The sequence below is a fragment of the Maylandia zebra genome, linkage group LG14, assembly GCF_041146795.1.
Source record: "Maylandia zebra isolate NMK-2024a linkage group LG14, Mzebra_GT3a, whole genome shotgun sequence".
In the NCBI taxonomy this organism is placed as follows: Eukaryota; Metazoa; Chordata; class Actinopteri; order Cichliformes; family Cichlidae; genus Maylandia; species Maylandia zebra.
Window position 1 is genome coordinate 3,958,025 of NC_135180.1, and position 16,885 is coordinate 3,974,909.

Here is a 16,885-nt window from a genome sequence, read left to right on the forward strand (position 1 = left end):
GGCTGGGGTGGGTATTCTTATATCCCCTCGGCTTGCTGCCGGTACGTTGGGGTTTTTCCCGGTGGACGAGAGGGTTTGTTCCCTGCGCCTAAGGGTCGGGGAACGGGTCCTGACTGTCATCTGCGCTTATGCGCCGAGTGGCAGTTCGGAGTACCCAGCCTTCTTAGAGTCCCTGGGGGGGGTGCTGGAAGGTGCTCCACCTGGAGACTCTGTTGTCCTGCTGGGAGACTTCAATGCTCACGTGGGTAACGACAGCGAGACCTGGAGGGGCGTGATTGGGAGGAACGGCCTCCCTGATCTGAACCCGAGCGGTGCTTTGTTATTGGACTTCTGTGCTAATCACAGTTTGGCCATAACGAACACCCTGTTCGAACATAAGAGTGTCCATAAGTGCACGTGGCACCAGGATGCTCTAGGCCGTAGGTCGATGATCGATTTTGTAATCGTATCACCAGACCTGCGACCATATGTTCTGGACACTCGGGTAAAGAGAGGGGCTGAGCTGTCAACTGATCACCACCTGGTGGTGAGTTGGATCAGGTGGCGGGGGAAGACGCTGGACAGACCTGGTGCACCTAAACGCGTAGTGAGGGTGTGCTGGGAACGTCTAGCAGAGGCCCCAGTCCGCGAGATCTTCAACGCACACCTCCGGCAGAGCTTCAACAGCATTCCGAGGGAGACTGGGGACATTGAGTCCGAATGGACCATGTTCAGCGTCTCCATTGCCGAAGCTGCTGCATTGAGCTGCGGCCGCAAGGTGGTTGGTGCCTGCCGTGGTGGTAATCCCCGAACCAAATGGTGGACACCAGAGGTGAAGGGAGCCACCAGGCTGAAGAAGGAGGCCTATCGGGCTTGGTTAGCCTGTGGGACTCCGGAGGCAGCCGACAGGTATCGACAGGCCAAGCGGAATGCGGCTCGGGCAGTGGCTGAAGCAAAAACTCGGGTGTGGGAGGAGTTCGGAGAGGCCATGGAAAAAGACTTTCGGACTGCCTCGAAGAGATTCTGGCAAACCGTCAGGCGTCTCAGGAGGGGAAAGCGGTGCTCTACCTGCACTGTGTATAGTGCTGGCGGAGCGCTGTTGACGTCGACTGAGAAAATTGTCGGGCGGTGGAAGGAATACTTCGAGGACCTCCTTAATCCCACTGACACGTCTTCCGGGGAGGAAGCAGAGTCTGGGGATGAGGGGTGTGACCCACCGATTTCCGGGGGCGAGGTCACTGAGGCAGTTAAACAACTCCTTGGTGGCAGAGCCCCTGGTGTCGATGAGGTCCGCCCCGAGTTCCTGAAGGCTCTGGACGTTGTAGGGCTGTCTTGGTTGACACGTCTCTGCAATGTTGCGTGGAGATCAGGGGCAGTACCTGTGGACTGGCAGACCGGGGTGGTGGTCCCCATCTTCAAGAAGGGGGACCGGAGGGTGTGTTCCAACTACAGGGGGATCACACTCCTCAGCCTCCCCGGGAAAGTCTATGCCAGGGTGCTGGAGAGGAGGGTTCGTCCGCTAGTCGAACCTCGGATACAGGAGGAACAATGCGGTTTTCGTCCTGGTCGCGGAATTTTAAAGCTTTGTGTTATAAAATAAATGAGGATATTAAAAGATGGAACTTAATTCCAATTTTAAATTTTGAGTCACGTATTGATACAGTCAAAATGAATATTTTGCCTAGGATGCTTTATCCGTTCCTAACACTCCCAGTTGAAATAACTGAAAAATAAAATAATCTCTAGGTTCATATGGCAGGGGAAAAGACCACGGATTAAGTACCAAACTATCCAGTTGGCTAAAGATAAAGGGGGGTTGGGGTTCCCATGTTTGAAAGATTACTACACTCAACAAAAATATAAACGCAACACCTTTGTTACTGCTCCCATTCCCCATGGGATGGACGTAGAGACCTAAAATTCATTCCAGATACACAATATAACCATCCCTCCCAAACAGTGGTCACAAATCAGTCCAAATGTGTGGTAGTGGGCACATCTGCTATATTGAGATAATCCATCCCACCTCACAGGTGTGCCACATCAGGATGCTGATCTGACATCATGAGTAGTGCACAGGTGTACCTCAGACTGCCCACAACAAAAGGCCACCCTGGAATGTGCAGTTTTTTGCGCTATTGGGGGTCTGGGGACCCAGAACCGGTCAGTATCTGGTGTGACCACCATTTGCCTCATGCAGTGCAACACATCGTCGCATGGAATCTACCAGATTGTCAATTGTGGCCTGTGGAATGTTGGTCCACTCCACTTCAATGGCTGTGCGAGGTTGTTGGATATTCGTGGGAACTGGTACACGCTGTCGTATACGCCGGTCAAGCACATCCCGAACATGCTCAATGGGTGACATGTCCGGTGAGTATGCTGGCCATGCAAGAACTGGGACATTCTCAGCTGCCATCTGCCCTGAACAATGTGAACCATGATTCATCCGTGAAGCGCACACCTCTCCAACGTGCCAGACGCCATCGATTGTGAGCATTTGCCCACACAAGTCTGTTACGGCGACGAGCTGGAGTCAGGTCAAGACCCCGATGAGGACGACGGGCATGCAGTTGAGCGTCCCTGAGACGGTTTCTGACAGTTTGTGCAGAAATTGTTTGGTTGTGCAAACCAATTGTTCCAGCAGCTGTCTGGGTGGCGATCTTGGAGGTGAACCTGCTGGATGTGGAGGTCCTGGGCTTGTGTGGTTACACGAGGTCTGCAGTTGTGAGGCCGGTTGGATGTGCTGCCATATTCTCTGAAACGCCTGTGGAGACGGCTTATGGTTGAGAAATGAACATTCAATGCACGGGCGACAGATCTGGTTGACATTCCTGCTGTCAGCATGCCAATTGCACGCTCCCTCATTGCTTGTGGCATCTGTGGCATTTTGCTGTGAGACAAAACTGCACATTCCAGGGTGGCCTTTTGTTGTGGGCAGTCTGAGGTACACCTGTGCACTACTCATGATGTCAGATCAGCATCCTGATGTGGCACACCTGTGAGGTGGGATGGATTATCTCAATATAGCAGATGTGCCCACTACCACACATTTGGACTGATTTGTGACCACTGTTTGGGAGGGATGGTTATATTGTGTATCTGGAATGAATTTTAGGTCTCTACGTCCATCCCATGGGGAATGGGAGCAGTAACAAAGGTGTTGCGTTTATATTTTTGTTGAGTGTATATTTCAGCTCAACTGAGGATCCTAGCATGTTGGTGCAATGTAGACTACCAAGCAAGATGGAAAGAAATAGAAACAGTTGTCTCAAGAGATTTTCTGATTCAGGCAAGCTTAGGGGACGTGACACTTATTAAAAACAAATTAATCAAGGAAACCAATGGATTAACTTGCCTTTAAAACTCTGGTTACAATTTCTTAATAAGAATGATTGGAATGAAGAGGCCACTATCTTAAGATGGTGCGCTTATGATCTTGATTTTTTTACCCAATAAGTTAGACGCAAGATATAAAAAATGGGCAGGACAAGGCTTAATGGCATATTGTATGTTTTATGATAAGGGAACTCTTAGGGACTTCCAATCAGTAAAAGATCAATAACAGTTAAGCAATATGGATTTTTTCAGGTTTCTTCAAATCAGGCATCATCTACATAACTTTATACCTAAGAGAACAGATCTTTTCTCTTAACCCGTTTTGAATATATAAGATAAGATAAGATAAGATAAGATAAGATAACCTTTATTAGTCCCACACGTGGGAAATTTGTTTTGTCACAGCAGGAAGTGGACAGTGCAAAAGTTATGACGCAAAAATTAGAATACAATAAGAATAAATACAGTACACAGCTGTACAGAATAGAATAAAATAATATACTATATACAGTAGAATAAAAGGCTTACCATGCAGATCCTGGCCTGAAGGTGATTTCTAGATTGTACAAGGGTTTACCAGAGGTTAAGAAGTTGAACACTATCTACATTAAACAAAAATGGGAAAAGGAAACAAATATAGCAATTTCAAATGATATCTGGTATCAGCAGTGTGTCTTTCAGTGGAAAATTTCTAGTTCTAATATATGGAGATGTTTTGGTTGGAAGAGTCTCTGCAGGTTTTTTTTTTATTACACCTGCACAAAGTAAACACTATTCTAATCACTCTAGCTGTTGGAGAAACTGTGGGGCTCAAGGAATAAAACACTTCCACTTGTTTTGGTCTTGCCCATTGATCAACACTTTTTGGGTATTGATTCACTCTGAGTTACAGACCATTTTTAGTATGCAACTCCCCTTTAATTGGGATGAACTTTTGTCTGGATATTTATATTCAGTGAATGTAGATAAAATGTCCAAGCTGTTATATGGTATTCTGAGTCTGGCTGCCCGAAAGACTATTACTAAGAAATGGCTAAGTGTGAAAATTCCATCACTTAATGACTGGCATGAGACTGTTTATGGATTGTTTACAATGGAAAGAATTTCCTTCTTTAACAGATTTCAATATGACATATTCATTGAGATTTGGGATAAATGGAAACATTATATTTTGTCAAGGAGACCCGATTTTGTTTGAATCTCTGTAATTTTGTATGCCATATTTTTGAACTGCTATGTGTATATATGTGTATGTCCGTATGTATGTAAGTATGTATAGGCGTATATGTATGCATGTAGGTATGTATATGTGTGTGTGTATATATATGTATGTATATGTATATGTATGTATATATATGTGTATATATGTTTAAATGACTAGATGGTACACCCGTTTGTTTATTTTCGATTGCTTGTTTATTTCGGTTTATTTGTGTTTTCATAGGTTGTTTTTATCTTACGTTCCTTATTAAATAAAAAAAAAAGAATAAAAAATAAATAAATAAATAAAATGCAATATAAGCTGTAATTTCATAGTAACAGACAGGCAGAGCAGCTTGTGAACTTAAAAAACTAACCCAATATTTATTTAATAATTTCTTCTTTTTAATTTTAAATATTCACCACATGAAATTTATGTGTGTAAATATGACTGATCTGATCTCATTTTGATTTACTTGAAAAAATTCAAACTGAAAGTGTGGGTGTGGGTGGGGGTTTCTTATAATGTGTGCTTTCATACAAGTATTTCTTATTCCACCTTCCTATAAGATTCCAAGCTCCCATGAGCTCACTTACTCAAGCAGTAAAGCTGCGGCTTCCATTAAACCTAACAAGGTTTAGTGATTAGACTTTAGGGTGGCAGTTCAGCCCCTTTTTATTCCATTTTGCTTCATCCACTTTCCTCCTTTTCTACTTTTTTCTTTCTCTTTATTTCTGACATCTTACTTTTTATATCATTTCCATTGCGCCTCTTCCATTTTTTTCCCACTCCACATCAGTGACAGGAAGCAGCTGGGAGACATCATTGATAATGATTTGCAACCACATATTAATTTTTTATCCTAAATATATTAGGCTGAGAATCTGGAAGGTCAGCAGCATAATGGCCATTGTATATTTTATGAGCAGCAGGAAGCAAAGCTCCCAGAGTTAATCATGGAAATGAGGAGGTTTTCAGGTAGAGACAAGGGCGCTGCTTAAATCATCACATGAGGCACCCTAAAAAGGTCAGGCACTTCAAAGTGAGACTGAATTCCAGAGAATGGATAGAGTAGCTGTAATCATTTGGAGAGCCCTGCTATTGTCTACAGGCAAGATACATTTGTGGAGGTGACATTGGACAATGTATTTCAGCAGCTGCTGCATGCTAGTATATAATACTGTACTGCAGGCTGTAAATGTTTAAAACAAGTAATGGCTTAGAGAGATGGAAAAGGCAAATGAAAAGGCTTGTTTATGTGATGCTGGACACTGAACAAGGAGAAAAGGACTTGGCTAGGCAACGAAATCAAAGTTGAAAGCATGTGCAGCAGGTTAGGGGTATTAAGGACGGAAAAGGAAACAAGTGAAGAGAGTGTGCTCAGAAGATGGAAGAAGTGCTTTAAGGAGTTAATGAATAAAGTAAATGAGAGAGGAGGATGGGTGGAGGACAGGGAATGACAGGGCAGCTGTAAAGAAGATGAAGGGTGGAAAGGCGGCTGGTCCAGACGACATACCTGTGTAGGTATGGAGATGTCTAGGAGAGAGGGCAGTGGAAATTTTCATCAGACTGTTTAACACAATCCTGGATATTGAGAGGTTGCCTGAGGAATGGAGAAGAAGTGTGCTGGTACTGATTTTCAAGAAAAACGTTAATGTGCAGAACTGTACTGACTACAGGGGAATAAAGTTGAAGAGCTATACCATGACGCTATGGGAAAAAGATGCTGAAGCTAGGTTGAAAAGACAGATTATGATCAGCGAACCGTATGGTTTCATGATGGTGCAGGACATGTATGAACGCAACGAGATAGTGGTGAGGTATGCAGTAAGAGTGACAGATGGGTTCAAAGTGCCTCCTCTGGGATTCTTCTTGTTTGCAAATTTGATGGACAGGCAGGAATCTCTGTGGACTATGGTGTTTTCAGATGAGAGGGAACAGGTGGATCAGGTGGAAGAGAGTCTGGAAAGGTGGAGGTATGTGCTGGAGAGAAGAGGAATGGCAATCAGTAGAGATAAAACAAAATACACATGTGTGAATGAGAGGGAGACGGGCGAAAAAGTGAAAATGCAAGGAGTACAGATAGTGAACAGTAGATTGGTTTAAATATCTGAGGTCAGTCAATCAATACATCAGACACTGCACAAGAGAGATGAAGAACACAATGCAGGCAGGGTAGCATGGGTGGGGACCGGTGCTAGGGGTGTGACAGAAAAGTAGCAGCAAAACTGAAAGGTAATGTTTGCAAGATGGTCATGAAACGTGCTATGGTGTATGTTTTAGAAACACTTTTTTTTAGTGCCACTGTTGTTTTGACTGTCTTTTCGTGACTGTTGTCACTCTTGTTTTTATTTTTTAAAGAGAGAGAGAGATCGAGCAAGCATATATACGATACACACCCACACACTTATTCAGCAGGATAGCATAGTTGTAAAACTACACGCTATCCAAGCCTAGCTCAGATATGAGTGAGGAAGAGATAAATGAAGTCCTCGACATCGCCCAAGAAGGTGTACGTCAGGAGTTGAGGAACCAGAACACACTGATGAGAAGTGGATTACTGGAACAAGAAGGCATAAATGACCAAGAGATAAGGACAGGGCAATATTGGAATGCCATTATGCAAGTAACCCCAGTGGAAGAGGTTAAATGAAGTTGGATGTGGGATGTTTGGATCTTTGATAGCCAACATCTACACTGAAGGCCAAACAACTAGTAGCTCAGTGTTCCAACATTCAGAAGCAGGAATTACTATCACAACTGGAGATCAATAAGTGCAACACAAATGCTACAGCAAGGGGGAGCCAGGATGTCAGGGCAAGGGGGAGATATCATCACTCCCACCGAGACAGAAGGAGCATTGAGTGCGAGAGCAGCTGACCTGAAAGATAGGATCATGGCGAAGTTGGAGACCGGGACTCTCCATGGCCAATTACCAAGATTAAGTGAAGTACCTTCTGAAGGTCTACTAGAAGAAGTGAAAGTAGCATTATGGACAATCCCTACTGCGACCATTACAGAAAAAAAAAGATCTAAACTATGGCAGCAGTAATCACAGAGATGCTTGGGTACAAAATGAATAGCCCCAAGGAGTAGTGCCCTCCATAGAGAAGGAGAGTCGAGGCTAAGATCAAGTTAGCATGGAGCAAAGTTAGCCAACTACTGGAGCTACAGAAAGGTGCAATAAAGAAAGGGGTGCCTAAGAAGTACAGCAAGTTGTTCATACCTTGGAAGCTGCTAAGCAAAGACTCACAACCTTGGCTATCTGCTTGAATAGTTATACATGAGAGATAGAAGGCAGGAGAATAAACCAGCTGTACTCTACTGAATCATTCAAGGTGTGCTCTCAGTGGCAGGGGAACAACATGAGAACAGCAACCCCATCAAGGCTGGAGATGGAACAATACTGGAAGAGCATCTGGGAGAAGAACACAACACATAACAGCTATACTCAGTGGCTAATGGTGCTAACAGCAGACCACAGCAGCCTCTCTCAACAGGGGCCTGTAACTATCACAGTGGAAGGCATCCAAGAAAGGTTCTCCAGCATGAAGAGTTGGACAGCACCAGGCGCTGACATGATTCACGCCTACTGGCTAAAAAAGCTGACTGTACTTCATGAGCATCTGGCAACACAAAAGAACCAGCTGCTATTTAACGAGAGACACCCGGAAAGGCTGAAAGCCAGACAGTCTTGATCGGGGAGGGACTGGTGAAGTCCCTTCTTCCCCAGTCCTACTTGTACTTGTACTTGGTTATTGGCCAGTACTGGCCCACCTTCCTCAGCACCACGTGGCTAAGATGAACAGGCACATGGCTCAATACATCAGCAGAGCACATAAATGAATTGGCAGGAATACCAGAGAGGCAAAACACCAGCTACTGGCAGACAGAACAGTTGCTTGAGATTGCTTTACTGAAGGCCGGGCAGTCCTGATCCCCAAGGACCAACAGAAGGCACAGGTCCAAACCAACTACAATAACTTGCCTCAGTACCACATGGAAGCTCCTGTCAGGAGTGGCTAGGATGAACAGGCACATGGGTCAATATATGAGCAGGGCACAGAAAAGGATTGTCAAGAATACCAGAGGTGTAAAACACTAGTTACTGGCAGACTGAGCAGTCAGCGGAGGCTAGAAGAACAGGTTAACCAACCTTTGGACTGCCTAGATTGATTATTAGAAAGCCTATGACACATGGATCCTGGAATCCCTAGACCTATTCAAGATCAACAGGACCCGAAGAGAATTGATCAGGAATTTGATGAGGATGCAGAGAACAACACTGGTGGCACAAGTCAACCTTCAAGAGTGGGATCTACCAAGGAGATACCATGTCTCCACTACTCTTCTGCATAGGCCTGAAGGCCAGTGTGATCACTGACAAGACTGGCTACGGGTACCGACCATGGAATGGAATCGTCAACCACCTCCTCTACATAAATGGCATCAACCTGCACGCCAGGAGTGAACAAGACATCGATTCACTCATCCACACCACTAGGATATACAGCAACAACCTTTATCTGACAGAACTCTTGGTGGCGCTGTCACTTGGTGTTCGCTCACTCTGCGGTAGAGTATCACTTCCTGTTCCTGCTCAAACACAGTGGTGTTTCTGAGTAGCTTATTTGCTTAGCAATTTAAATTAACAACTTTTAAATACATTCTTTTTTCATAGTATAATCTTCACGTGCTTCATCCGAAGCACACTTTCTGTGTACTCACTACCTAATTTATAGCCAAAGTATTCACTCACTGTCTCTGTACTGTTTCGCTAGCTTAGCTTAGCTCGTAGCCGACTCGTTAGCACCATGGCTACTTCACCTGTCCCTCCTGCACTTTCTTGCTCATTGTGTCAGATGTTTAGTTACTGTTTAGTTTAGGGCGACCGTGGCTCAGGGGGTTGGGAATCGCATCCTGGTCATTGTGTCCTTGGGCAAGACACTTTACCCTACTTGCCTACTGGTGTTGGCCAGAGGGGCCGATGGCGCGATATGGCAGCCTCGCTTCTGTCAGTCTGCCCCAGGGCAGCTGTGGCTACAACCGTAGCTTGCCTCCACCAGTGTGTGAATGCGAGAGTGAATGAATAGTGGTATTGTAAAGCACTTTGGGTGCCTTGAAAAGCGCTATATAAATCCAATCCATTATTATTATTATTATTACTCCTCGGCCTCCTTTAGCAGTAATGATATCTGTAACAAATGTAGCATATTTGCAGCTCTGGAGGCCAGGAATACTGAATTGGAGACTCGGCTTCGCACCCTTCATTCACCCGTAGCTAGCCAGGCCCCTGTAGCTGGTGCAGCCGAAGATAGCGTAGGCCCCGCTAGCTGTTCCCCGACAGACCCCAAGCAGATGGGGAAAGAGGGCGGCTGGGTGATGGTGAGGAGGAAGCATAGTCCTAAACAGAAGCCCCAGGTACACCACAAACCCGTTCATGTGTCTAACCGTTTTTCCCCACTCGGCGACACACCCGCCGGGGGTCAAACTCTGGTAATTGGTGATTCTGTTCTCAGACATGTGAAGCTAGAGACACCGGCAACCATAGTCAATTGTCTTCCAGGGGCCAGAGCAGGCGACATTGAAGGAAATTTAAAACTGCTGGCTAAGGGTAAACGTAAATTCAGTAAAATCATAATTCACGTCGGCAGTAATGACACCCGGTTACGCCAATCGCAGGTCACTAAAATCAATATTGAATCGGTGTGCAACTTTGCCGAAACAATGTCGGACTCTGTAGTTTTCTCTGGTCCCCTCCCCAATCAGACCAGGAGCGACATGTTTAGCCGCATGTTCTCCTTAAATTGCTGGCTGTCTGAGTGGTGTCCCAGAAACGATGTGGGCTTCATAGATAATTGGCAAACCTTCTGGAGGAAACCTGGTCTTGTTAGGAGCAACGGCATCCATCCCACTTTGGATGGAGCAGCTCTCATTTCTAGAAATATGGACAAATTTATTAAACCCCCCAAAATATGACTATCCAGAGTTGGGACCAGGAAGCAGAGTTGAAGTCTTACACGCCTCTCTGCAGCTTCTCTCCTCCTGCTACCCCCCCCCCCCCCCCAAAAAAACCCCATCTCCATAGAGACTGTGTCAGCTTCCAAAAAGACAAAAAACAAACTAAAAACCAGTAACAAACAACTTAAACATAAACAATTACAAAGAAAGAACAATACAGTATCCACATCTGAACCAAAGAGTAAAACAGTGAAATGTGGATTATTAAATATTAGGTCTCTCTCCTCCAAGTCTCTGTTAGTACATGACTTAATAATTGATCAACAAATTGATTTACTCTGCCTTACAGAAACCTGGTTGAAGCAGGATGATTATGTTAGTTTAAATGAATCAACACCCCCGAGTCATTCTAACTACCAGAAATCTCGAAGCACAGGCCGAGGGGGCGGTGTGGCAGCAATTTTTCACACCAGCCTATTAATTAATGAAAGACCATGACAGACTTTTAATTCATTTGAGAGCCTGATGCTTAACATTGTCCACCCCAGCTGTGAAACTCAGAAACCAGTCTTACTTGTTATCATCTATCGTCCACCTGGGCCTTACACAGAGTTTCTGTCTGATTTCTCAGACTTTATATCTAATTTAGTTCTGAGCTCAGATAAAATAATTATTGTGGGTGATTTTAACATCCATGTAGATGCTAAAAATGACAGCCTCAACATGGCATTTAATCTGTTATTAGACTCAATTGGCTTCTCTCAAAATGTAAAAGAACCCACCCACCACTTTAATCACACTCTAGATCTTGTTTCAACATATGGCATAGAAACTGAACATTTAACAGTGTTTCCTGAAAACCCTCTCCTGTCTGATCATTTCCTGATAACATTTACATTTACAATAATTGATTACACAGCGGTGGAGAGTAGACTTTATCACAGTAGATGTCTTTCTGAAAGCGCTGTAACTAAGTTCAAGAATATAATCCACCCACTGTTATCATCTTCAATGCCCTGTACCAACATAGAGCAGAGCAGCTATCTGAACGCTACTCCAACAGAGGTCGATTATCTTGTAAATAATTTTACCTCCTCACTGCGTACGACTCTGGATACTGTAGCTCCTGTGAAAACTAAGGTCTCAAATCAGAAGTACCTGACTCCGTGGTATAATTCTCAAACACGTACCCTAAAGCAGATGACTCGTAATCTGGAGAGGAAATGGTGTGTCACAAATTTAGAGGATCATCATTTAGCTTGGAGAAATAGTTTGCTGCTTTATAAGAAAGCGCTCCGCAAAGCCAGAACATCTTACTATTCATCACTGATTGAAGATAATAAGAACAACCCCAGGTTTCTCTTCAGCACTGTAGCCAGGCTGACAAAAAGTCAGAGCTCTTTTGAGCCAACCATCCCTTTAACGTTAACTAGTAATGACTTCATGAACTTCTTCACAAATAAAATTTTTATCATTAGAGGAAAAATTACCAATAATCATCCCACAGATGCAATATTATCTACAGCTTCTCTTAGTACCATTGATGTTAAGTTAGACTCTTTTTCTCCAATTGATCTTTCTGAGTTAACTTCAATAATTACTTCCTCCAAACCATCAACGTGTCTTTTAGACCCCATTCCTACAAAACTGCTCAAAGAAGTCCTGCCATTAACTAATTCTTCGATCTTAAATATGATCAACCTATCTCTAATAATCGGCTATGTACCACAGGCCTTCAAGCTGGCTGTAGTTAAACCTTTACTCAAAAGCATCTCTAGACCCAGCAGTCTTAGCTAATTGTAGGCCAATCTCCAACCTTCCTTTCATATCAAAAATCCTTGAAAGAGTAGTTGTCAAACAGCTAACAGATCATCTGCAGAGGAATGGTTTATTTGAAGAGTTTCAGTCAGGTTTCAGAGTTCATCACAGGACAGAAGCAGCTTTAGTGAAGGTTACAAATGATCTTCTTATGGCCTCTGACAGTGAACTCATCTCTGTGCTTGTCCTGCTAGACCTTAGTGCAGTGTTCGATACTGTTGACCATAATATCCTATTAGAGCGATTAGAACATGCTGTAGGTATTACAGGTACTGCACTGCAGTGGTTTGTATCATATCTATCTGATAGACTCACACACTGAGGTTAATTATGGAGTTCCACAGGGTTCAGTGCTGGGCCCAATTCTGTTTACATTATACATGCTTCCCTTAGGCAGCATCATTAGAAGACATAGCATACATTTTCACTGCTATGCAGATGGCACCCAGCTCTATCTATCCATGAAGGCAGATAACACACACCAATTAGTTAAACTGCAGGAATGTCTTAAAGACATAAAGACCTGGATGGCCGCTAACTTTTTGCTTCTTAATTCAGATAAAACTGAGGTTATTGTACTCGGCCCTGAAAAGCTTAGAAATATGGTATCTAACCAGATTCTTACTCTGGATGGCATTACCACATCTCCAGTAACGCTGTGAGGAACCTTGGACTCATTTTTGACCAGGATATGTCCTTCAACGCACATATTAAACAAATATGTAAGACTGCGTTCTTCCATTTGTGCAACATCTCTAAAATTAGAAATATCCTGTCTCAGAGTGACGCTGAAAAACTAGTTCATGCATTTATTACTTCCAGGCTGGACTACTGTAATTCATTATTATCAGGATGTCCAAAAAACTCACTGAAAAGCCTTCAGTTAATCCAAAATGCTGCAGCAAGAGTACTGACAGGGACTAGAAAGAGAGAGCATATTTCTCCTGTTTTGGCTTCCCTTCACTGGCTTCCTGTTAAATCCAGAATTGAATTCAAAATCCTGCTCCTCACATACAAGGTCTTAAATAATCAGGCCCCATCTTATCTTAATAACCTTGTAGTACCATATCACCCTATTAGAGCACTTCGCTCTCGCTCTGCAGGCCTACTTGTTGTTCCTAGAGTATTTAAAAGTAGAATGGGAGGCAGCGCCTTCAGTTTTCAGGCCCCTCTTCTGTGGAACCAGCTTCCAGTTCAGATTCGGGAGACAGACACTATCTCTACTTTTAAGATTAGGCTTAAAACTTTCCTTTTTGTTAAAGCATATAGTTAGGGTTGGACCAGGTGACCCTGAATCCTCCCTTAGTTATGCTGCAATAGACTTAGGCTGCCGGGGGATTCCCATGATGCATTGAGTTTTTCCTTTCCAGTCACCTTTCTCACTCACTATGTCTTAATAGACCTCTCTGCATTGAATCATATCTGTTATTAACCTCTGTCTCTCTTCCACAGCATGTCTTTTATCCTGTCTTCCTTCTCTCACCCCAACCGGTCGCAGCAGATGGCCGCCCCTCCCTGAGCCTGGTTCTGCCAGAGGTTTCTTCCTGTTAAAAGGGAGTTTTTCCTTCCCACTGTCGCCAAAGTGCTTGCTCATAGGGGGTCATATGATTGTTGGGTTTTTCTCTGTATCTATGAAGTGCCTTGAGGCGACTTTTGTTGTGATTTGGCGCTATATAAATAAAATTGAATTGAATTGAATTGAATTGAACTGAAGAAGAGGTAGAACGTCGCATCCGAGAAGCTTCTTCAGTTCAGATGTGAAGAAGCTTCTTGGATGAGAGGTAAAACGCCTTCAAGCAACTTAAAGAAGTCCAGACGCTTTTCTTTCCGAGCTACGATGACCTGGATATGACTGAGAACCTTCACAGACAAGCACAGGATTTTAAGTGTGCCTTATAGTTTGAAAAAAAAATGTAACTATATCTATAGAGATAGTGTATATACATCTACACATGACACTTTATCTTAATGTAGTTTCATCTAACGAAAGAAAGAAAGTGGTTTATTACTGAGGTAATTTGTAATATATGTTATTCTTAAAATTAATATTCTTATTAAACCTTGCCCCCTGTCGTGTTATTCAATTATACCCGGGTCCACTGTACGATTCATAACCACACTTTATTTTCTTGTTCTTGCTCTGCCCCCACATAACATAACATTCTATACAAAAGCACACCGGTCTCGCCCTCTAGCTGCCATCAGCCTAACTACACTGACTGGCTGCATTAACATCTACTGTACAATGCAGTTACACCACATCTACCCTTTCTAGAATCGATGGGTAGACTACCATTGACTCACCAGACCTTAGAGGGTTATTCTGCCTTTGTGGCTGGAAGGTCTGGTCCTGCGCTTACCTGTAAGGAATACTATATAACGAAAATCTTAACTCCAATTAACCCGTTAAGTAACACAAATTCTTACATGCTAACTCGTCACACCCCCTGCCTTTCCCAACTTCTGAACATGCATATTTGAAAATGACAACCTTTTAGCTTTTACACTTTTACCCTTACTGTGCAAACAATACTACGAAAGAGGGGTATTCTTGTGTAAAACTGTCCTTTCCATCTGATCCGTCACAAGTCCAATCTGGTTGGTCTCACAACCACTCTTCCGGATCTGGTTCTGGGTGTAGATGGAAGCTCTGGAGAAACTGGCTCTGGCATGTCCGTGGAGCACTGCTCCCCGGCTTCTGCAGATTCTGGCTCCCCATTATTGCTCTCAGTTTGATCTGGAGAGTATTTCATGGGAACAAGATGCCGACGATTCCGCCTAATTGTCCCACGAGGTCCCTCCACGAGATATGATCGTGGTGTGGAGTGGCTGCCAATAACGGTGCCGCTGGCTCTCTGGTCTGTTATCTACACTTCTTGGCCTGGAGTAAGCCTATCAAGGCTGCGTGCACGACGACGAAGGTTATATGACTGTGCCTCTCTAGTCCTCCTCTCCTTTTCCCTCCGGGTGACAACCACACTATCAGGAAGTGCGGGGTCAAGCAGAGATGGCAGTATTGGCACCGTGGTGCGAAGCCGTCTCCCCATCAAGAGTTGGGCTGGACTATAACCATTCTGCAGTGGGTTGGCTCTGTAAGCAAGCAGAGCCAAGTGTGGATCAACAGCTTTCCGCAATAGATTCTTGACAGTCTTAACTGCTCGTTCGGCTTCGCCATTGCTTTGGGGATATTTCGGGCTGCTTGTGATGTGACGGAAGCCATACACTTTTGCAAATGTCTCAAAAGCTGCCCCCGAAAACTGTGGCCCATTATCTGTTACCAGCTGCTCGGGGATCCCATGACGTGCAAAAATCCCTTTGAGATGATGGATCACATCCTCTGACCTTGAAGGTGTGAGAGGGGCAATCTCAACAAATCTTGAGGCATAATCCACAACAAGAAGGTACTGTAGGTTTTCCCTCTCAGCATAAACAGATCAGCTCCTAGCTTTTGCCACGGCTGCCCCGGATACTGTGATGGCATCAGCGGTTCTGTGTGGTTTTCTCTCACTTGGCAACATGTCCGACAGTTAAGGACAAGCTCATTTATCTGCTGGCGTAGCCCTGGCCACCAAACCGACTGTCGTGCTCGCTGTCTGCACTTAACCACTCCCTGGTGACCTTCGTGTAGTCTGGTGAGCACATCATTTCTCATAGTTGCAGGTATAACCAACCTGTCCCCTTTGATTAGCAGACCATCATGTACGGTGAGGAACGCCCGTTCTGCCCAGTACAGTCTTAGCGCTGGTTCGCTGTTGAAATGTGTGGGCCATCCTTCCTCACACAGCTGCATCACGCGAGCACATACGCTGTCCCTCTTCAGCTCTTCTCTCAGCTGCTCCAAGAAATTGTTGCTAGCTGGCAGATTGTCCATCAACATGTCCACGTAAATATTTGTGCTCTCCAACAACCCCTTGTCTTGAAGTGTTTCTTTTGCTTTCACTGGAGATCGTGAGAGCGTGTCAGCTGTCCACAGGTGTTTGCCTGGTACATGCGAAATCGAGTAGGAATATCGCATGAGGCGCATCCTAAAGCGTTGAATTCTGGGAGGGAGCGCATCCAGAGTTTGTGCCCCCAGCAGACTTAGCAGCGGCTTATGGTCTGTCTCCATTTGAAAGTGTTTGCCAATAAGAAAGTTGCGGAACCGCTCACAAGCCCAGGTCAGACCTAAAGCCTCCTTTTCAACCTGAGCGTATCTCTGTTCTGTTGCAGTGAGGGAGCGTGACGCGTAGGCAATGGGTCTCCAATCCTCATCCCATCTTTGAAGCAACACACCCCCTAAGCCATACGATGATGCGTCCGCTGACACCTTGCAGTCACGGCTTGGGTCATACATGGCCAACACTGGCGGTGATGCGAGCGCATCTTTCAGGTTCTGAAATGCTCTAGCCTGGTCAATGTCCCATCTCCAGCAGTTTTTCTTAGACAGTAAGTCTCTTAGAGGTTTGTCCCTCTCTGCGAGCTGTGGGATAAACTTCCCAAGCTGGTTAACCATTCCCAGAAAGCTCCTTAACTCACTCACACTTTGTGGCTCATTCATCTCCCTCACAGCCTGGGTCTTGCTTGGGTCAGGGCTGATACCGCTGGCTG

General features: G+C 44.6%; 2 protein-coding genes across 3 annotated transcripts in view; one reads left to right on the forward strand and one right to left on the reverse strand.

Moving 5' to 3' along the window:
- Positions 1–16,885, reverse strand: part of sez6b (seizure related 6 homolog b) — a 236,781-nt gene that overhangs the window by 121,451 nt on the left and 98,445 nt on the right. The window lies entirely within an intron of this gene.
- LOC143421995 (uncharacterized) lies at positions 9,069–10,498 on the forward strand. The gene is made up of 2 exons (XM_076892062.1): positions 9,069–9,389; positions 9,682–10,498. The coding sequence occupies exons 1-2, from the start codon at positions 9,334–9,336 to the stop codon at positions 10,496–10,498; spliced, it is 873 nt and encodes a 290-aa protein (XP_076748177.1). The 5' UTR covers positions 9,069–9,333.